Consider the following 22,950-nt stretch of genomic DNA (forward strand, 5'->3'; position numbering starts at 1 on the left):
AGATAGGTAAAGGGAGGGAGGCCTTCACAGGGAAGAGCCTAGTTGACATTTCAGGACTGCGCTGTCGTCGCGTCCAAGCACAGGTCCTTCATCAGATCTGGATACATCCTGGATCCGGCGGACTGCGGTAAACCTCGGGATAAACAGAGAGACTAATTTTAGCGTAGACGCCATTCTTCTTATGATGTAACGAGTACATCAGGATTTATGGGAAGTGTTCCCGGTTCCGGCTGACCTAATCTATGCAGCCTAACATTGAATTATAAAAGTCTATAATGTGTCATGTGTATGCTAGATCAAAGAGATGTGTTTTTAGTCTAGCTTTGAACTGACAGAGTGCGTCTGCTTCCCGGACAATGTTAGGAAGACTGTTCTAAAGTTTTGGTGCTAAATAGGAAAAGGATCTACCGCCAGCAGTCGATTTTGATATTCTAGGTATTATCAACTGGCCGGAATTTTGAGATCACAATAGACATGAAGGACTATAATGCGTTAAGAGCTCGCTCAAGTACTGGGCTAATATGGTCATACTTCCTGGTTCTGGTAAGAACTCGAGCTGCTGTGTTTTGGACCAGCTGTAGTTTGTTTATTAAGCGTGCAGGGCAACCACCCATAAGAGCATTACAATAATCTAACCTTGATGTCATGAACGCATGGACTAGTTGTTCTGCATTTGTCAAAGAGAGCATATGACGTAATTTATATATATTTTTAAGATGGAAAAATGCGGTTTTACAGATACTAGACATGTGACTTTCAAATTAAAGATTGGTATCAAAGAGCACACCCAGGTTCCTAACCGACGACGAAGACTTGACAGAGCAGCCATCAAGTGTTAGACAGTATTCTAGATTATTATGTGAGGAAGTTTTTTTGTCCAATAATTAGAATCTGTTTTTTCAGAATTAAGTAGTAGGAAATTACTAGTCATCCAATTTTTTATATCACCTATACATTCCGTTAATTTAGTGAATCGGTATGTTTCGTCAGGGCGTGAAGAAATATAGAGCTGAGTATCATCGGCATAACAGTGAAAACTAATGCCATGCTTCCTAATGATATCTCCTAAGGGTAGCATGTACAGAGTGAACAGCAACGGTCCTAGTACTGAGCCTTGTGGTACGCCATACTGAACTTGTGATCGATAAGACATCTCTTCATTTACTGCAACAAACTGATAACGGTCAGATAAGTATGATTTAAACCATGTTAATGCAATTCCACTAATGGCTTGAACATAACATGCAATACAATTCTCTAGATGAGTAGTGTTCCAAAAGTGCTCATATTTCTTATGATGGCAATGGATTGTTTTGTTTTAAATATATGCCTACTTACATTTTTAGACAATATTGTCACTTTGTTTTCACTCTCCCAACAAACAGTTTTAAATGAAGCCAATGTAATCAACTGTTGCACATCTCAGAGAAACACACAGTAGTGGCGATTCGTTTTCAAATGAATTTGATTTTCGAACAAATCTGTTGAGTGAATGATTCAATGTGTGCATCTCAATCAGTATCGTGTACACTGGTAAGGACCTTGGTTCACTGCACATTGATTACTCAATTTCCAGCGACATGACTACGAACGACATCAACATACAACGTTGTAGAACGTTACCGCTGGTATTAATCAAACAGGCAGACCTATATCTTTTTATATAATTTTTTATGCTGTTTAGTGTTAGTTCACCCAAAAATGAAAATTCTGTCATTAATTACTCACCCTCATTTTGTTCCAAACCCGTAAGACTTCTGTTCATCTTCAGAACACAAATGAAGATCTTTTTAATGAAATCTGAGAGATTTCTGTCCTTCCATTGACCATCCGCAAAACTACCACTTTGAGGCTTCATAAAGTTCATAAAGAGATCATAAAACTAATCCATATGAATTGAGCGGTTTAGTCCAACATTTTCTGAAGAGACTCGATCGCTTTATATGATGAACAGAATTAACATGTTTGGGTGAACTAACCCTGTAAACACATTGTTGTTACATACAAAATGTTAGCTGAATATTTATTATAAATGTTAACTACATGTGTTCACTACCTGTCTAGCGATGTGTGTTTATGCTGAGATACACTATATTGGCAAAAGTTTTAGTACGTCTATACATGCACATGGACTTTAATGACATCCCATTCTTAATCCGTTGGGTTTAATATGGAGTTGGCCCACCCTTTCCAGCTATAACAGCATCAACTTTTCTGGGAAGGCTTTCCACAAGGTTTAGGAGTGTGTTTGGGAATTTTTTACCATTCTTCTAGAAGCGCATTTGAGAGGTCAGGCACTGATATTGGACGAGAAGGCCTGGCTCACAGTCTCCGCTCTAATTCATCCTAAAGGTGTTCTGTCGGGACTCTGTGCAGGCCAGTCAAGTTCCTCCACACCAAACTCGCTGGTCCATGTCTTTATGGACCTTGCTTTGTGCACTGGTGCACAGTCATGTTGGAATAAGAAGGGGTCATCCCCAAACTGTTCCCACAAAGTTGGGAGCATGAAATCTCCAAAATGTCTTGGTATGCCGAAGCTTTAAGAGTTTCTTTCACTGGAACTAAGGGGCCAAGCCCAATCCCTGAAAAACAACCCCACACCATAATCCCCCCTCCACCAAACTTTACACTTGGCACAATGCAGTCAGGCAAGTACCCTTCTCCTGGCAACCGCCAAACCCAGACTCGTCCATCGGATTGCCAGACAGAGAAGCGTGATTGGTCACTCCAGAGAACACGTCTCCACTGCTCCAGAGTCCAGTGGCGGCGTGCTTTACACCACTGCATCCCACACTTGGTGATGTGAGGCTTGGATGCAGCTGCTCAGCCATGGAAACCCTTTCCATGAAGCTCTACACACTGTTCCTGACGGCCACACACAGTTTGGAGGTCTGCAGCTATTGACTGCAGAAAGTTGGCGACTTCTGTTCACTGTGAGCCTCAGCATGCGCTGCCCTCGCTCTGTGATTTTACGTGGCCTACCACTTTGTGGATGAGTTACTGTTGTTCCCAATTACTTCCACTTTGTTATAATACCACTAACAGTTGACCGTGGAATATTTAGTAGTGAGGAAATTTCACTAATGGACTTATTGCAAAGGTGGCAACCTATCATGGCACCACGCTTGAATTCACTGAGCTCCTGAGAGCGACCCATTCTTTCACAGATGTTTGTAGAAGCGTCTACATGCCTAGGTGCTTTATTTTACGTAAGGAATGGGAGCATAGCGAGCATTGATGCTCCCTAGTTTTAGCGTTGCATTGTGGGATTGTCTACGTGCACTGGTTGGGTTTTGCGATTGAGAGCCCTTATAATGGCCGATTCCCTGATCAGTGCCCTGACTACAGAGCTGATTGAGACGCACCCAATGTCTCACTCACTAAAAACAGGATTGGTTCATTCCTGAATGTTTTTTATTGAAATGACTCATAAAGATAATTTATCATCAAAGTCATTTGTCGCCACCTACTGATGCAAAGATGCAACTTGCAGAAAGTCCACCACCATTTATGTTTTTCAAAATCTGGCTGCATTTATTTGATCAAAATACAGTAAAATAGGAATATTGTGAAATATTATTACAATATATTTTTAATGCATTTTATTCCTGTGATGTAAAGATGAATTTTGAGCATGATTACTCCAGGTGTCGCATGATCCTTAATGAGCCAATTTTGCCTCTCAAGAAACATTTCTTATTATCAGTGATGAAAAGAGTTGTGCTGCTTAATACTTTTGTGGGAAACATGATACATTTATTTCCAGGATTCTTTGATGAACAGAAAGTTCCAAAGAACAGCATTTGTTTGATGATAAAATAAATAAAATGATTCATTTCTTTAAAATATATATTACTGACACCCAAACCTATGCACTCTTGCTCGTGTGTTGTTGCTTATTTAAGTTTATTTAACTAGTAACGTTAGACGCAATTAGCCAATCGTGTTTTTATGAGCATTCTTAAATAAACTAAACCATTACTAATACCTAAGTGATCCAAATAAAAAATGACAAGCATATAATTACGCTCTTCATAGTGATTAAGCAAATAATTACACTTCATTTCTCTGCATGGTCAATGAGACGGTTACTACAGCAACACTGATTGCTCGCACTGCAGAGCACTAAAGGCACTGATCCAACTGTGGTGGCTGCGAGTAAACACAAAAAGTTAGGATGAAAAACCCCTAAATGGACTAATCAATGTTAATGAAAATCCTAAAAGACTGATGAGCTCTTCTAATTTGTCGAGCGCGAGTTAAAACAAAGAGAAGCCTAAAGCAAACTGTTCTGTTTCAGCTCTGGTACATCAAGCAAAAGAAGTGAAATATAATTTGGTGACAGCGGGTCACACACCTGGTGGTCAGGTGCGCTGTGAGAGGGCACTGTCGCCCCCGTGTGGCTGAGAGAGGGAATTCTGCTGGGCTGCCCTCGCAACGTCACTGTGATGGTGGTGGGAGCTTTCAGCCCTGCAGATGACACACACATTACAGGAGAAATATTTGAAGACAAGAAATATTGTTAGCCTTTTCTTTCCCCTAAATTTTATAATCACAGGTTGTTTGGAAATATATGTAAGATTGTGGAATACTTATTTTGTGGCATTGCTATTATACATGCAGACATGTTATTCAGTGTTGCTTTTTAATTGTAATTTAATGCAACCTGTTATGTTTTGTCCATAATTTATAATGTGATGAATCAGATTTACTATGATATCAAGTAGCCTAGTGAATAAAATAATGTTTTATAGGCTATATATGATGCAAGTGAATTAATCTTTTATTTTTTTAAATTCACCTCCTATAAAGCCTATAATAAAAAGCAAAATTATCGATAACAGCATTAATATTTTTTATCTAAATAGATGCATTTCATAGTTCATATGCACTTTTATCCTGAGTAGCCAGGATCTTGTATTGTCAATGCAAGAGTACAGCTCTCTGTAAAGTCTCCTCCAGCACATCCCAAAGACTTTAAGTGAATTTAAGATCTGGACTCTGAGGAGCTGATTCATGTGTGAAAATGATTCTTCATGATCCTCACAACCATTCTTTCACAATCTGAGCCTGATGAATCTGCACATTATCATCCTGGAATATGGCCATGGTGTGTATTCACACATGGTTGTTTAAGAAATGAAAAGCTACACACTCCTCAATTAGGGTTAGAAGAACTGTTGCCAAAAATATCACATGATGGAAACATAATAATCACTGCAATAATGACTCTTAAGCATTTGCCTATTTAAATCCAAACAGCGACTTTGTTTTTTTGGCCAAGCAGTGTATAACCGTCACCGGGCGTAGGCCTAAGATCATACGGAAAAAAAACGTATGAATGAGATCTTATGAATTCATACTAATTAGCCACCAAGTGCATGAGGCCATTTGTTCCTCATTAAAATCACTTTGTTTTAAAAAAGGAAAATATTAAGACCCGATGCCATGAATCTTGTTTACTACAAAGGAACCACGCAAACTATTTTTTCCCTCATTAAAGTACCGAACTACTGTAAATATTGCTATTAGTCTACGCACTACAAAAAGCCTTATTATAAACCTTTTTTTTTAGCAATATTGAAATATTTACTTAATAAAAATACATTCGCGCTACTGTAGTTATTTTAGTGTTTATAGTCCATCATATTCCAAACCTTGATCAAACGATGGTCTAAATGGCCACGGACTTTAGAAATGTGTGTGTGCTGCATAAAAGAGATGCAAATGCAAAATAATAAATGTTAAAAAATAATATTTGGCATCACAATGAATTTTTACATTACATTCATTCATTCATTCTCATTTTTTAATCTTTTCATGTTGTGTATAATAAACCATATTGTGAACAACAATGGAGGGCCACATGAAGCAGTGTATACGTGTGGGTGTGTGACTGCATTGTGATGAGGTGTCAGCTGGGAGCGCTAACGTTTGTGTTGAATAATGAGTGTATGGAAAGGATTCCTATAGCATACAGTCAGGGTTTCTGCAGGTTTTATAAAAGTTAATTCATTTAAGACCTTTTAAAGACCAAGTAAAGAAAATTCAAGGAATAAATTGAAGGGAACACAATATGATCTCTAAATGTAAATGTCTAGGGAGAAACACAATGAGTTGTATTAGCAACACTTCAGAGATCTCTTCAACAGATAGCTTCCAACAGATATCCATTACTTTTTAATTCATTTTACACACACACACACACACACAGCTTGAACCGCTCTGCTATCAAACAGTAAAATATGGAAATAACTTCTACTCTGTCTTCTGATTGCAGTGCAAAAAGTGATGTTCTTCCTCAGTATTTTTGTCTTGTTTTCCAGTTCAAATGTCTCAAGTGTCAATGGAGGGACAGAAAGCTCTCAGATTTCATTATAAAGATCTGAAGATGAACTGAAGTCTTACGAGTTAAGAGTGACATGAGGGTGAGTAAATAACAGAATTTTTATTTTGGGGTGAACTATCCCTTTAAATCAAGATAATATTTAGTCATTTTGCATTTCAAATAAACGTAAGTCTTGTTTTCTGTGAAACTGATCAAAATGAAGTGAGTTTATAATTGAAACTGACTAAAACAGACCTGCCAACGGCCTCAAAATCAACTTAATTCAAAATTAAATTAACAAAATTAATTTTTCAAGACTTAATATAATATTAGTGTTGGAAAACAGCACAAAAATACTGAGGAAGATATTGACTTTTTGCAATGCATGCAAAATAAGCCCCACAGAAACCCTGACAATTTACTGGATACTACTAAAATAGTGATTAAGAATGCACAAACTTAGTGTGAATATTTAATTCAGCGAGGGCTGTCCATTAATACTTTTTTGCAATCTGATTGTCAAATCTTAAATCTGAACCTATCTTAAATCTTGTCCATCAGATAAATCAGTAGCTCTCTAAATCAGAATTCTGCTTAATGCACAGCAGACACTGCCTAACATTAAATTAAATGATACAATTTACAGAACATATACTCTATACAGTCTACACGCTGACCAAACAATTATGGATTAATAATCCATAATTTGCTTTTTGGTTTTGTTTTTTTATTTGCACTGCATTTAAATAACTTCAGCAAACAATAGAGAACATTAATGCATGCAATTTGGGAGAAGATGAAAACAGAAAACAATAATAAACGACACAAAGAAGAGGTAGGAAATACTTTGCTGTCGGGGATTTAATGAATGTCTTTGTGAGTAGAGCAAGCATTATGATTTACATAAACCTCATCCAACAGAACAAAAAAACTGAAATGAGAAAAGCAAACAGAAAACTGAAACATAAAACAACAGTGAGGCGGTCACATTAAGCACACTGAATGAAGCTGGTGATGTGGGAATTTATCACAGCTGTCATTGTACAGCACTGCCATAGACATATCTTGGTCCTTTGTGCATAACAGCAGTTTGAGTTAAAGGTCAACCCCTAGAACGCACTCAAATGAACAACTTGTATAAAAGTACATCAGTCTGCAAAGAGGAACTTAATCAACCCAATAATTGTAGAGGATCACCCAAATAAATCTTTTTACATGCATAAAAAAAAAGTGCAAATCTACACAAATGTTTGTTTATGGTACATATTTACATGCTCAGCTGGATGTTTATTGCTCTTTCGGCACATTTACCTGTCCGACACCTTTTTTCTGCTAATCCTTTTCATGGATTTGACCTTTGACCTTACTGCTACTCTAGTCAGCTACTCATCGCGGACGCCTCTGTTTGGAGCGCTGTGTCATCAGTGGCGACGAGGACGTACCCGTGCTCTGACTGGAGACGTGGGCCAGTCCCGGCAGGCTATTGGCTAGTTTGGCCAGGCCGCCGTTGGTGAGGAGCTGGTGTATCGCCGTGGTTTTGGTAGACACGACCGGCACCGCGCGCACTAGCGTCCCGCTTCCCGAGCTGAGAGAGCTCAACACCTGCCCCTGACACGGGGGCTTCCCTCCTGACACCTGAACAACACCACAAGATGGAATCATACAAGCATGTTTATTAGAAAGGATGCAAAACCATGGCGATTTTAGACAAAGACGTGCGTTTCAGAAGCATATGCTGTGTGACTGGGCCGGCACCTGTGTGGTGGAGGGAACGCCTGGGGATTTGGTGTTGATCTCCTGCAGACTGAGGCTGAGGCCCTGAAGCAGACTACTGGCAGAGGGACCTAACACACACACACACACACACACACACACACACACACACACACACACACACACACAGTCAAAAAGGATTCAAACTAGAGTTACTTTTCTCAGCAATTTTTCCCATTTAGTCTAAAGGTCTGCTCACACAAGGGACGATAACTATAACAAGAATGGATTTAGTTCCAAAAATCGTTCTAAATAGAACTATAACAATAACAGAGAACAGAGAAACAATGTTGTGAACATCAAGTAAAAAGACGGCAGAAAATGTACCCTTTTAAGAGAAACGCTCTGATTGGGGGATTTAAACTCTTGACATCTGGTAACCCCATGTATGAACGGTAGTGGAGAATTGTAATAAGAAAATTTAAAAAACTGTCTATAATATTTCTTCTCCTTTTTTGGTTGAATATATAGAGATTTTGAATTTGTATTTTTTTAACTGCATTTTAGTGTCACCTTTTTGGTCAACAGTATTGCATGTTGATATAGTCACAGTCAGTGTTTTTCAGGAAAAAAAGGTAATCAAACATTTGTGTCAGTTTTCATTAACAAAATTAACACTCATTTTTATTAAACAAAGAGCTTGCAGATGACTGTGGAATCATTTACACTTAGCATTAACATGCGACCTGTATCCGGATGTTGTCCACATACACACTGAACTTTGCACAGGGGTCATTTTTCCATTACAGATCTGGGCTGCGCATCGTAAGACTTAGGCCCACATAAGTTATCCAGGTAGACAAGCCACTTGATGTTGTCAAGTGTAAACACACGGTGCCCTGATTGGCCGATGATCCAATCTGCTTAATCGGGTCACGGTGATCGCATGTTAAAGCCAAGTGTGAACGCAGCCTCTGTTGGCAGAATTCGAAGGTGGTGGTACCTTGAGCAGTGGCGGGGGCCTGAGCCTGGACAGGAGAGGAAGAACCCGACATCATGCTGCCCTGAAGGCTGTGAAATGACCCCTCACTGGAACCCAAAACTCCAGACACATCTGCCAAACTTCCTGACCTAAAAGAGCAGAGGATACCAGATCAGAATCAAGCCACCATAAACAGATGCTGACATGAACTGACAAAAAAAATTAAAATTAAACCAATCACATTCTACACTTTTTTTTCTACAAGTTTACAAGATTGGAAAGTGGAAACGTACAAAATATAGTCCAAATGCAGTGTAATGAAGTTATGCAAGTGGGGGGCCATTATCTGATCTGATACTGCATATATCATGCAAATGTCACAAAAACACAGATCTAAAGCTAACCGTTGGGCACGGTTGCAATCTCCTCACACAAGAATAGAAGTAGAACTTGTTTCTTAAAGATTAAAGGCCTGTCCATACGAAGTACGAAAAAAAAAAAAAAAAGAAGTGCAAAAATGTGGTTCGTTTGAATGAATGCATATTAATGCATTTGTTCAGAATGACATGAAAAAAAAATTTGTTCTAATATCTCTTCAATTACACTGCGAATAAAGCTGACTATCCAGAAAGATTCACGCTTTTGGTCACATGCCCAAAGCCACTGCACTGTTTTTGAACAGTCGTGTTTGAATGAACAGGTTTTAAGAGGCTTTTTTTCTCTTCTGTACAATTTATCTGGTGTGTTAGATAAAGGTACCTTTGTGCACTGAGAAGCTCAGACAGCTCTTTGGCCCCCGATACCGTCTGGCCCACTGTGAGTCCGAGGGGCTTTCCTGACAAACCCACTGCACAGAAAAACAGGAACACAAGCGTAAACACCGTGAGGTGGCAAGACACCTTTTTCAAATTGTACGTGGGATTATGTAGGCTATTACGAGATTTAATTATATAATGGCTTTACTGGAGAAGTACACTTATATTCAAAACTATGGGGTCAGTAAGTTGTTTTTGAAAAATGAATAACTTTATTCAGCAAGGATGCATTACATTGATCAAAAGCGACAGTAAAGACATACGTTGCAAAAGACTTGTATTTCATATAAATGTTGTTCTTTTGAACTTTCTATTCCTTTCAAGAATCCTGGGAAAAAAAATACATTTAAATATATATTTACTGAAAACAGTTATTTTAAATTGTAACAATATTTCAAAATATTACTGTTTCATTTTACTGTTACTTAGTGAGCATAAAATCTCCCCAACCCCAAACTTTTGAACGGTTGTGTCACTGCATCAACCAGCCCAACTAATACAAGTTACTGTTTTAGCATGTTGTGTGGATCTGATATCTAAACCTAGCTTATACAAGCATCAATGATTAACTCTTCCCCTGCCATTGACGGAAATTTCCAGCTTTCCGTGTTTTCACTGTTATACGGTAGGAGGCGCTATCAGGCATCTTCTGAAAGAGTACTGAATCTTTGAAGCTTTGGTGGTGTTGATGGACTATCTATTCCATCTGTGTTTTGATCTGATGTAGTCTTTGACAAAAACAAGGTTCTATGTATACGTGGAAACTTACAAAATATAGTCCAAATGCAGTGTAATGAAGTTATGCAAGTGTGGGGACATTATCTGATACAACATGATATTGCATAAATCATGCAAATGTTACAAAAACACAGATCTAAAGCTAACCGTTGGGCAGGGTTGAAAGCAATCTCATTGCACAACAAGCAGAACTTGTTTCTTCAAGATTAAAAACTTGTCCATATAAAGTTGGAAAAAAAAAATGCAACAACAACAAAAAATAAGTGCAACATTTTTGTTAATTTGAATGAATTACTTTGAATGACTATTAATGCATTCGCTCAGAATGACATGAACATTCACATGCCATTAAAGGGATACGCCACTTTTTTTGGAAATAGGCTCATTTTACAACTCCCCCAGAGTTAAACAATTGAGTTTCACCATTTTCGAATCCATTCAGCTGATCTCCGGGTCTGGCAGTACCACTTTTAGCATAGCTTAGCATAGACCATTGAATCGGACAAGACCATTAGCATCTCTCAAAAAAAAAATTACCGAAGAGTTTTGATATTTTTCCAGGTGCCTCTACACGTGAGACTGCCTCTACATATTTTTCAGGTGCCTCTACACCTGAGACTGCCTGTGCGAATTTGCAGTCAGATTTTGCCTCATTACAATCCGCCTTGTTTGATTTGAAGCTACTTTTAAATGCAAAAAAGACGAAGACAATGATTTTTGCCCCCGTAGGTACTAAAGTCCCAGTTCTTGCTATTAAGACACTCCAAGATGAAGCTATTGAACTTGTTGATACTTACAAGTATTTGGGTATCTGGCTTGATAAAGGTTTTACCTTTAAAAAACACATTGAAGCTCTCGCTATGAAACTAAAATTCACTCTGGCATTCTTATATAGATTAAAATCTTGCTTTTTTATGACTATAAGAAAAAGACTGGTTGCAGGACTATTCCTGTCTCAAATAGATTATGGGGATATCGTCTATCAATTTGCTTGTCCATCTACTCTGTCAATACTAGACCCTCTTTATCATGCGGCTCTCAGGTTCATTACAAATGCTGGCTATCAGACACATCATTGCATCTTATACAATATGGTAAATTGGCCGTCACTTAAATCGCGCAGGATGCGACATTGGTACATTTTTATTTATAAAGCGATTTTAGGTATCTTGCCGTCTTATATTTGTTTAAAATTTGTTCGTACCCAAAGTACATATCGATTAAGATCTAGTGATGTACTACTTTTTAATGTACCAAGAATGAGGACAGAAGCAGGAAAGAGGGGTCTGTCATACTATGGTCCTTCGTCCTGGAATGAACTACAGTCTAGACTTAAGATTGGTGCGCTAATTTCTTTAGCTGCTTTTAAAAAAAGAATATCTGATATGCGGACGGACATGTGCAATTGCTTTAATTATTGATGGGTGGATATTAACTTCTAGCCACTATTTTGTTTGTTTATATATTTTAAACTTATTGCATCTTTACATGCAAATATTTTGTAAATTTTGTGTAAATTTGCTTTGTATTTTATATTGTAATTTATTGTCTTGTAACCTATGATTGAATATGCTATACAGGACTCCCTTGTAAAAGAGACTGTGTCTCAATGGGACTTTTCCTGTTTAAATAAAGGTTATATATATGATATTTTTCCTATTTAAAATTTGACTCTTCTGTAGTTACATCATGTACTAAGACCGACGGAAAATGTAAAGTTGCGATTTTCTAGGCTGATATGGCTAGGAACTACTCTCATTCCTGCGTAATAATCAAGAAACGTTGCTGCCGTACCATGAGTCCAGCAGGCGTAATGATATGACGCAGCGTCTGAAAATAGGTCTAATAGGTTAGACAAACTTAGTCCCGGTCACGTTGGAAGTTAGCGAGCTGGGGACTATTTTCAGGCGCTGCGTCATATCATTACGCCTGCTGGACTCATGGTACGGCAGCAAAGTTTCTTGATTATTACGCAGAAATGAGAGTAGTTCCTAGCCATATCAGCCTAGAAAATCGCAACTTTTTATTTTCCGTCGGTCTTAGTACACGATGTAACTACAGAAGAGTCAAGTTTTAAATAGGAAAAATATCGAAACTCTTTGGTCATTTTTTTGAGAGAGATGCTAATGGTCCTGTCTGATTCAATGATCTATGCTAAGCTATGCTAAAAGTGGTACTGCCAGACCCGGAGTTCGACTGAATGGATTCGAAAACGGTAAGACTCAACTCTTTAACTCTGGGGGAGTTGTAAAATGAGCCTATTTCCAAAAAAAAGTGGAGTATCCCTTTAATGCAACAGCTTTTTGCTCAAATTGTTGCTTTAAAGAAACTTACTAACATTTAAGTGCTGATAAAAAAAAAAAAAAAGAATGCATGAAGCTAGAATAAAAAATAAAGTTTTTTTGTTTAAAAGCAGAATGCCTTCTTCCTACAAGGCATGTTCAGATATTTGTTCATACAAAAATATATTCTGGGGGCCATGATCAAAAAAGATTTTTTTTTTAAATGCTGGCAGGGAAAGAGTTAAAGAAATGGCTTAACAACAGGCTCACTCATAAAGCAAATTAAAGTAATGAATCTGGCTGAAAATTGCTTAAACGGAAACATTCCTCCTTCCGCCTAAATGCATCAATATGTGGCACAGATTGTTTAATGAGCGGGTTGTGTTCTCAGTACCTTCCTGAGCAGTGGAGCCAGCGCTTCCTGACGCGTCTCCATGGGACACGATGGTCACTTTGATCTTGGCTCTTTTGGAGGCTTTGTTGGGAGTGGGACTGGGAGTTTGTCTTCTCTTGAGGTGGAGCCTCATGTCGTCTCGGTCCAAACCCTCCACCTGCTCACTGGGCACTGGAACTGAAACACATGATGCTGAGGGGTTAAGCTCCAACAGTCTCCTATCGTCTCAAGGTCACTCAGGGACTCACAAGGAGCCGTTACAGTTAATATGAAATGCTGCAGAGGTCTATGGGTACAGATTAAGACGCTTGCAAAAGAGTCGGACCCAAAATTATTTTGGTTTGTGTGAAAGATGCTTTTTGAACTCAGGCGCACAGAAAGGAAACGCACTCAAGACTGCTTGACAACAGGGGTAGGGGTAAGTACTAAGGGGTAAGTATATCGATATATTTTGAAATGCGATATGGAATTAGACCATATCGCATATATCGATATATTTCAAATTTTCAAATAGTCCGCCCCTCCTTCCACTCTGCGCGCGTGTTTAGAGCATGTTATGTTATGAGAGGCGAATCATGACTTCTTCAGAAAACCCAGCACAATAGGAACTAACAGGCAGTGACATAAGTGTACGCTGAAATAAAGTTTTTCACCTCAGAAACACGGACTTTCTTGTCCTGTCAGCCGTTATACTGTGCTCGGAGCGCACACTCTTCAATTGCACGCGCAAATGCGGCGGCGCGCGCGCTGTGTATCGCTTCACTGTAGGCTATATGAAGTGCAAAAGAAACTATACAAGCATGCAACGCCGTTACGTTGTAAATTACACGAAATAAAAGTAATGCAGGGATGATTTTCATTCTATTCACCTGAGCAGTTTCCATGTTTCATTAACAGTTATTGTTAATATTGTGTATTCATCATGGTAACTGTCGTTTACTTTATTTTTCTTTGTGTTATTTTTTATATTTTTAAATGACTGTAGTGGCTCATACCACATTGTATTAACAAAAACTAGTTTGGGACTGCTATTTAATAGCTTTAGCATAGCCCTACTGTTTATTTATTAGTAGCCTACTAGTCTTTACTAGTCATATTATTTTTACAATTTATGTTAAGTAAAGGGGGACAGTACTTGTGTGTGTGTGTGTGTGTGTGTGTGTGTGTGTGTGTGTGTTAACAAATTTGTGTAAACGTGTTATAATTTGCCTATATATATGTAGGCTATATATAAGCAAATTATAACATGTTTACACAAAATTTGTTTATATATATTCAATGTAAACTTTGATAATCATAATTAATAAATCACAATTACAATTCCAAGGGAATAATTGGCAATTATGATTTTTGTCATAATCGGTGCAGCCGTAAGGTAAAGAAACCTGTTTATAATTTATTAATTTGATTTTGCAACTGTTCACTGAAATAGCCGGTTTCAATAAAACTACTTGTGACGTCATCTTTGACTTTGACTGAACATTTGCTCTCACTTTGCAGAAAAAATATCGGGATATATATCGTATATCGATATTCAGCCTAAATATATCGGGATATGACTTTTGGTCCATATCGCCCAGCCCTAGTAAGTACTAATAAATGTGTAATTATTATAGTATGAAAATAATCTGTCCTTATTTGCAAAGGTGAACCGGAATTGATGATGTAAAATTTAGCCATTACAGCATAATTTAATGCTCATTGCTGCTTGTCTTGACAGAAACTGCCTTTGATGATGATCTGGTCTGTCTATGCAGTAGAAACTCAAAATGAAAAACCCATAATGCACTTTTGATTGTGCCACCACCCCTCTGTCAATGCCATTGTCCGCTGGCAGGGATTAAAGAAGTGAAAGTTCTGTAGTTATAACAAAAGACTCTGCCAGATAATGCAAAATGATCATTCGGAAGACATTTGCTTTGCTGACAAATAAAAATGGTGATATCTGAATGCAGGTAACATGGAGAACGAGTGCAAAATCTCTCCATTTACCCATACTACCGATATTTTAACAATACATTCCTGCTTTAAAAATCGACAAACTGATCCTTTAGGTTTTGGTAGTAGAAATTGTAAATACTATAAAAGGAACATTGCTATGGGGGAACAACAATGTTCACGTGAAATTATTCTGGTTTAATTACAATCAATGGATGATATATTGTAGGGGTGTAACGATATTCAAACCGAACCGAAAAACCGCGATACACCGCCAACAATACGTATCGCGATACTCTCATGGCGTACCGAGGACGCCCCGCCCCCTGCTGCCCCGGCCCAGCGGACCTCATGTCTTATGTGTACACAACGAATACAGCGTTATAGCCTAACCACCATTAACACCCTATAATAGCAAGCCTATAATTATTATTATTTTTTTATCCTTGTGAAAAGTTTAATTGTAATTGAATTAATGTAAAGACAAAGACAGCATTTGTTCATTAAACCACTGTAAAAAAAAAAGCAGCAGCAATTTTAGCTTTCTAAACCCCCCACCCCACTGAACCGAACCGAGATGTCAAAACCGTGGGGCATACCGAACCGTCAGGTTTGTGTATCGTTACACCCCTAATATATTGACACTAACAAAGGCTGCGATTTCAGCTGAGAAGCTTGTGGTGAGAAATCCATACAAGCAAGTGCAACTGAACACACACACACACACAAAAAAGAGTTTGGAAGAATAGCGTGGTAAAAATTGTAAAGCGATAGCAAATTAATTTAGTAATCATGTAATTCTGCACCATCCTCAGTAGTGAGGCAAACTCTCTTGCTTTTTAGTCTATTATTAAAAAGCCAATAAGTTCAATCTAATTAAATCTAATTTTTAGCCCAGTGCATGGAATCAATGCTATTGACGTGAAACATCAGCGTTTCCCAGGTGACGCGTCGCTCATCGATTGAGCCTTGTAAATTGGTGCTCAAAGTTCATTTCATTGTTTCATTCATGAATGAATCAGCATTTAAGCATATTAGTTAGATTAATGGTTTAATAATGACACTCATAACGACGGTCCCTTGCCGCCACTTGCTGGCGTAACAATGTAACTGCACTGACTGATAGCCTGAGATTATGTTCAGGTTTAAAGCCTTGTAGGCTCTTTAATAAGTCAAAGTATACTAAAACCCCTTTCACACAGCGCTTTGAACCTGGGAAATTGTCGGCAAATTGCCAGAGAACCTTCTGTGTGAACGCAAGCACGATCGATGCCGGGTTGGGGACCTAGTAACATTGCCATGTTCAGTCCCGGAACGCACGCTGTGTGAACAAAATCCGTAATAATGCCGTGTTGTAGTGATGACGCTGAAGCGCGGGATCGTTCGCCAGCTGTGAAACGGTACGTAATGCGCAAGTTTATGATCGAATCAGAGTAAAAAATGCACAAGCGTGGTTTCTCGAGAGAGAAATCGCAGCTCATCAGCAAACTTAAGACGCTGCTGAGACATTACAAGTCACATCGATTTCACGTCTTTACGGGATTTTTACGGGTTGTGTGTGATTCCCGTAAAGATTCAACTCTCTGATTGCGGAAAATCACTGGCAGTGTGAATGAACCAAAATCGAACGAACCCGGGTCAAATCCCGGGTCACTTTATCCGTGTATTTTCCAGAATCTCTGTGTGAAAGGAGCTTAATATGGATAATGTTTTGTGCAAACTCAGATTTTAAAGGGCTATTAAAATTATGTATTAACATCCAAATAAATATTTGTTATGCTTATTTATTTGATTCTCAATTAAAACAACAATTGCAACATTACTGTAAATAATATAACCAATGCAATCTGGGATCTCAAAGCTGTCAGTACAAGTTCCACTTCCAACTTTACTCAGCACAGAAAAACTTGACTGATGCCAATAATGAATATAATATAATATAATATAATATAATATAATATAATATAATATAATATAATATAATATAATATAATATAATATAATATAATATAATATATAGGCCTAGGCAATGTATTGATCAAATAATACCTTGAATGCGTTGACGTGTGAAAAGGTAAACAATGCACCTACTCTGTTAGGGAAAACTATTATTAAACCTATTACACAGGAAAAAATTTACACTGATTTAAGATAGATTGTGCCAGGAAGAACATACATTTGCAAGCAGTCATTATTTGAAGCATTAACTATTGTTATTGCCTTTTGCAAACACAAGCTGGTGAAACATTAAAAGGGACGTTCGTGATACAGACATGACAGACAACTTTAAAGAAAGACATGAAAGGGGCAGACAGACAAAAGAATGAAGGAAAAAGAGAGGGAGAGATACTCACCAAAGAGACATGAAGGGCTGCCAGGAGGAATGCTTTTCCTCACCAGCATATTATGTTTCATAAAAGCAGCGAACTGAGCTGTTGCGAACAGAAGACAAAGATGGAGAGAGTGAAGAAGGAAAGCACAGGGGATAGAAGAGACAGGAATCACACACAACATTACTGCTTGATGGGATCTGGGATTCTCCTCAATACAAGGATGATGTGACTACATATTCCCAGAGAGTTAACTGTGTAGACCTTGTCATTTAACATGCACAGGCATCAGCAGAACAGTTCAGGGTTAAAAGAGGACCATCAGGCTTAAACATGATTTAGTGTTCAAGTTATGCAGATACACATAAGACACGCTCTTCAAAAACAGCATGGAACAGCACACAGGAGTCATGAGGCACATTTTTAACTACTGGGTCATTCCGTGTCAACTCAACCAGAGATTCCCAGCTCAAATGTTTGATTTTGATCATTTATTTCTGTAGAAAGACAAACGTAAATAGTGATGAAAGCCAAAATAGTAAATGTCATGGATGTATAATATTGAGTAATCCACTGTTTTGTAGAGCAGGGCCAACATTTAAAATTTCACCAGAGATTTGGAGCCAAATTAGAAGGGTGTTAAAATGTCATTAGAAAGCATAATTTTATTTTTACACAGAGATTGGTAGGTCTATTAGTGAAATGTTTATTTTAGCAATCTTGTTTCATTAAATGTTAACGGTGACTAATGGCTTGTTTCCACTGAGCGGTACGGTACGATACGGAACGGTACGCATTTATTTGCGTTTCCACTATCAAAAGTTGTGAATGGTACCAAAATGCCGAACCGTACCACTTTTTAGGTACTCTTCCATTGGGGTACCTAGCACAGTGGTACGGTACTAAAAGGTGGAGCTAGACTCACTGCAGGACGTTGATTGGTTGACAGAGAATCGTCACTTGCGCGTGCTACAAGGGGAATGACAACATAAGAAGCGCCATTTTTTAATATACAGTTAAATATTATACTACTGTTACTGTGTCACGAAATGTAATTTTAAGAGTTTTTCAGGCGAGAATGTAGTTGTTTAAAGCTCAAATCTGTGGTTTATTTATAAAGATAAATTTTTTTCCACGGTTGTGAGATCCATGCGATCAGCGGGTGCTCGGCGCTCATGTTTCCCGGCTGGATGAGCCTTTCCTCGGCTAGTTCTTCTGACGGTCGCCGCTGACTCCGACGGTAGTGGTTAAACATGAGATATAATTCGTCTTGTGTAGACCTAACGGGCGATCTTTGGTCTCGTGAATATATAATTCGTTCCCTGTCAATCGTTTTGGCTGAGGGCTAAGTTTAGTTTCATATTATAGGCTATTTGTATTTAACTTTACTGTTGAAATGTTAGACTAGAGCGCTGCATTTGGATATTTGACTGAATTGTTTGCTTTATTTCTTATTGTATAGCTTCTTGTACCTTTTACTTAAACTTTTATATTGGCTATTATTGATAAAACTGAAATTTTACATAAAGAAATACGGTTTCTTGTCATTTTTTATTACAAGATTATCACTGATGTTTATTGCAACATTTGTACAAATGCATATATTGCCTGGAATGTGTGTAATTTTTATTTATTTTTTAAACGAAAAGAGGTAACGTTAGGGTTGTGTTAAATTCCGTTTTGTTATAAATAGAATAACGTATAACGTGCAGTGAATAATCAATATGCGTTGCGCATGAACCACATTCGTGTCCCTATAATGTTTAATTTATTTAAATGAAAATGAAAAGAGGCAGAGTGGTGTTTTATAACATATTTCGTTTTATTGTTGCTTAAAATGTACACAGAGTAACAGAGATAACCGGAGTAGCAGAGCGAGCTGAGTGACGCTTTTAAGAACGCGCTGTACCATTTGCATGTAGGAGTCGCACATGGCAAGTACAAACTATGCGTACTTGATATTGAGAAAAGCCTAATGTCGGCGCTTGTCTTCTTGTGACAAACATGTCAAGGAGCAAGAACAAGATCTGCTGTATGTCATCCATTGTAGTTTACTATGTTCTTCTTCGCGCGAAAATGACGTCGATCGAAACACCACGCCTATCAAGTAAGGATACTGTTGACAGTGGAAACGCTAGCCAGATCATGGTTAACAGACCCGAACCGTACCGTACCGTACCGTACCGTACTGCTCAGTGGAAACGAGTCATTAGAAGCACTTCTTGTGTTTTTTTGCCTCAAGTTTGGATGCCTGTTACTCAAGAAGTATTAAATATATCTTAATAATGTTCTTTTAGATTCTAGTTCTTAAACTTTCCTTTTGGCATCTTCATTTTAAAGGCCCTCGATGGTTCAATCCCAGAGATATGGAGATCTTAATGTGGCTCCATGAGTAAATTGGTCAATTGTACACATTGACAGTGGTCAAAAACCAAATGTGGGTCACTTTGCACACAGCAGATACTTTTTTCTAGGAATATCTAAATGTTAAAATTAGAAATGTATCTCAATTGCATAGAACACACCCGTATGAGTGCCATAAATATTATTTTTCTAAAGTTATCATGACTGTAAATCAAAGTATTCAAGATGTCTTAATATCTTTCTAGATTCTCATTCTTAATAACTTCTTAGTAACTCTTAACTTCTTGAGTTACAGGCATGTAAACTTGAGGCAAAAGTGCTTTTTGCCATTTTTGAACTGTCACCGTTGGCATATAATAGGGGTGTGAAGTTCTGTGAACCGACAGTGGTCTCACGGTTTGGTTCGATTACGATTATCATGTCATCGATTCAGTTCAATTCGATATCACGATGCATCGCGATGCACCGCATCCTCAATTTTAAATTTTACTTCAAAAGTGATGTGTGCGCACGCGTGTGTGCATGTGCTCGCCTGTTCAGGAGTTGCAGTGACAGAAGCTGTGACATTCCAGTTTAAGTTTCAAGGGAGTAAAGCTTGTTTATGCCATTAAGAAAAGAAAAATCTGTCAAATAAATTTTGTTTTAAAGGAGCTGTATGTAAGAAATGTATTTCAATTAATCATAAAATGCCCCTGATATATCACTAGACATTAAGAAATCATGTCCATTTCAAATACATATATCACTGACAACAGTAGTCCGGCCAGGAGGAAATTGTCATTTAAAAAGTGAAGTTGCAGCCCTCAACTGATGTTGATGTTGTCATGTTGTGTTTTGGCCTGAAGCACCACCCTCCACCTATCTTCCAATCACGAAGTCAGTAGTGTTTCAGCATCCGGGTTGCCAGCTCAGCTCTAGTTACCACAGCTGCAGCTACAAACGTTCCTGCTGGATCCTGCAGCCTATCTGGCAACCTCGAGTCAGGGGGGAGGGGGAGGGGATACACCGCTCTACAGTAATTTGAAAGTGATTGCAGTACCAGTTTTGGCCACAATCTTACATACGGCTCCTTTAAAGAAATGTTCATTTAAAAGCAGCGCTCATTAATCAGTGTATTATGTTACCATTAAAGATGCGCGCATCAACTGTCGCCGAGTCCGCTGTTGAAGGTGACGATCATCCATTTATAATCACGCGTAACACACAATAATTGTACTTTGACCATCGGGTGCGGATCTTTAAATCAGAGAAAATTATTGGGGCGGATGGATGATTTATTTTTGGCTGTGGATTCGGGTGACGTTGGAGCTCATCCGCGCATCTCTAAAGCAGTCAGACTCTGCCAGGCATTAATAGCTCGGGGTGAAAACGGCTAACGTGTTTTATTAAGTTAGTGGTATTACCTCCTGCATATTCTATTTGTGCGTGACATGAGCGCACACAGCGCGTCTTCTACAGGTCGTGCTTACCAGGTTGTTCATAAAAGCCGAAATGTGCCCAGATGTAAGCTTTTAAAGTAGTAGGAGCATTTTAAATTTTCTCGCACTCGCGTCTCACCTCCCTCTGCCATTGTATGCTACCGCGACAAAAGATGTCAGAAAAGCGTCAGTACATTATTATCGGTTATGGTCTATTACTGAACCGATTCGTCCTCGTCTGCATCGTAGAAACGATTAATTTCGACACCCCTAGCATATAATGCAACAAAGATTTCTAAAGTCAACAGATTCAACTACTAGATCTACCAATCTCTGTGCAAAAATAAAATGATGATGCTGCCATCTTTCTAAAGTCATTTTACACCGCTGTAAGTTGGCTCCAAATCTCAAGTGAATTTTTTTTTCATTTTGACCCTCCTCTACAAAACAGCGGATTATATTCAGTCAATATACATCCATGACATTTAATATATTGGCTTTCATCACTATTTATCTTAGTCTTTCTATAGAAAAAAATACTAACCATCTAAAAATTTAGCCGGGGAAGTTTCCGAAATTTTTTATGAGACACGGAATGACCCTACTGGTTATGTTGCGTGCAGTTGTCTCCCACAAGGCATAAATAATCTTAGCACTATTAATAACAACACAGACAAAATGTGAAAAAGCATCCTGCATGTAAGCTCTCTTAGGGTTCTGAGGCCGAATCTGTGAACTTGCACCTGGAAAGATACACACCTTGTGCTTGCTTGTGTGTGAGCACCGTTCCTGAGCGCTGCATGTGGGTCTTCAGAAGCTGTGTGGCAGTAATGAGACTGGATTTCTGAGCTGGAGAAAGCCCGACGGTCTTGGGTTTGGGACTGGCTGTAGGACTACTGCAGACGCTGGACATATCCTGGAGGGGAAACAACATTGATTTTCGATTAACTTAATTATCTACATGTTCTGATTGGTTTTCGCCAAATTATTATGCATTTAATTTTTCTATGTAGGTACAGATAAACCTTTAATATCTGCTGCTATAGAGTGCTGCACTGATGATGTATTTAAAGTTAGCATCATCCTGGTTCCCATGAGACAAAGCCAATACATTTTTTTCCATTGGCTTTGGATATTGGATTATTGCAGAAAAGAAGTTCTACGACTGACAAAATTCAGCGACTAACAAGATAATCTTCACAAATGAATGTTTATGTATTTGGAAGCCAATTGGCAGAAGCAAAAAGCTAAACGTAAGCTATAAACGAACTACACTACGGTCACGTGACTTCAATAAAATGTGAAAATATCTTAAGCTTGTGTTAACCACAGACCTTATTTCAGCACTCTATATCCTACATGTTTGAGCATTTTTTTGTCTTGCCTCTGAACCAGATGGGGAGATGGGTACCCTCACAGCAGGTGAAGAGGGTCGTGACCTCTCAAGGTCAAAGGGCAGCTCACGGCGTGGTTTCTTCTTCTTCTCGGCATCCAAATCTCGTGTTTCACCAGAGCCATGACCATGACTCTCAGCACGGGTCAAAACTCCTGTCAGAAAATCAACTATCTCATCCTAAAAAAAGGGGGGGGAAAGATTAGGGCTAAAGACTAAAGAGGTCACACAAGACAGAGCTTTATGCATTTATCA

The 22,950-nt window shown here is 38.4% G+C and overlaps 1 protein-coding gene across 2 annotated transcripts in view; it reads right to left on the reverse strand.

Moving 5' to 3' along the window:
* The window catches only part of kansl3 (KAT8 regulatory NSL complex subunit 3), a 33,570-nt gene that overhangs the window by 1,107 nt on the left and 9,513 nt on the right, over window positions 1–22,950 (reverse strand). Inside the window, exons 13-21 of one of the 2 annotated variants that reach the window (XM_084389075.1) lie at window positions 22,687–22,875; window positions 22,062–22,218; window positions 17,545–17,622; window positions 13,253–13,429; window positions 9,783–9,870; window positions 9,045–9,172; window positions 8,084–8,172; window positions 7,771–7,963; window positions 4,358–4,470 (exon numbers count right to left, since the gene is read on the reverse strand). In XM_084389075.1, coding sequence (XP_084245201.1) covers window positions 4,358–4,470; window positions 7,771–7,963; window positions 8,084–8,172; window positions 9,045–9,172; window positions 9,783–9,870; window positions 13,253–13,429; window positions 17,545–17,622; window positions 22,062–22,218; window positions 22,687–22,875 — 1,212 coding nt within the window. The remainder of the gene's footprint in view (window positions 1–4,357; window positions 4,471–7,770; window positions 7,964–8,083; window positions 8,173–9,044; window positions 9,173–9,782; window positions 9,871–13,252; window positions 13,430–17,544; window positions 17,623–22,061; window positions 22,219–22,686; window positions 22,876–22,950) is intronic. The other variant, XM_084389076.1, reaches the window with a different exon arrangement.

Source organism: Rutilus rutilus, assembly GCF_951802725.1.
Source record: "Rutilus rutilus genome assembly, chromosome: 19".
Classification (NCBI taxonomy): Eukaryota; Metazoa; Chordata; class Actinopteri; order Cypriniformes; family Leuciscidae; genus Rutilus; species Rutilus rutilus.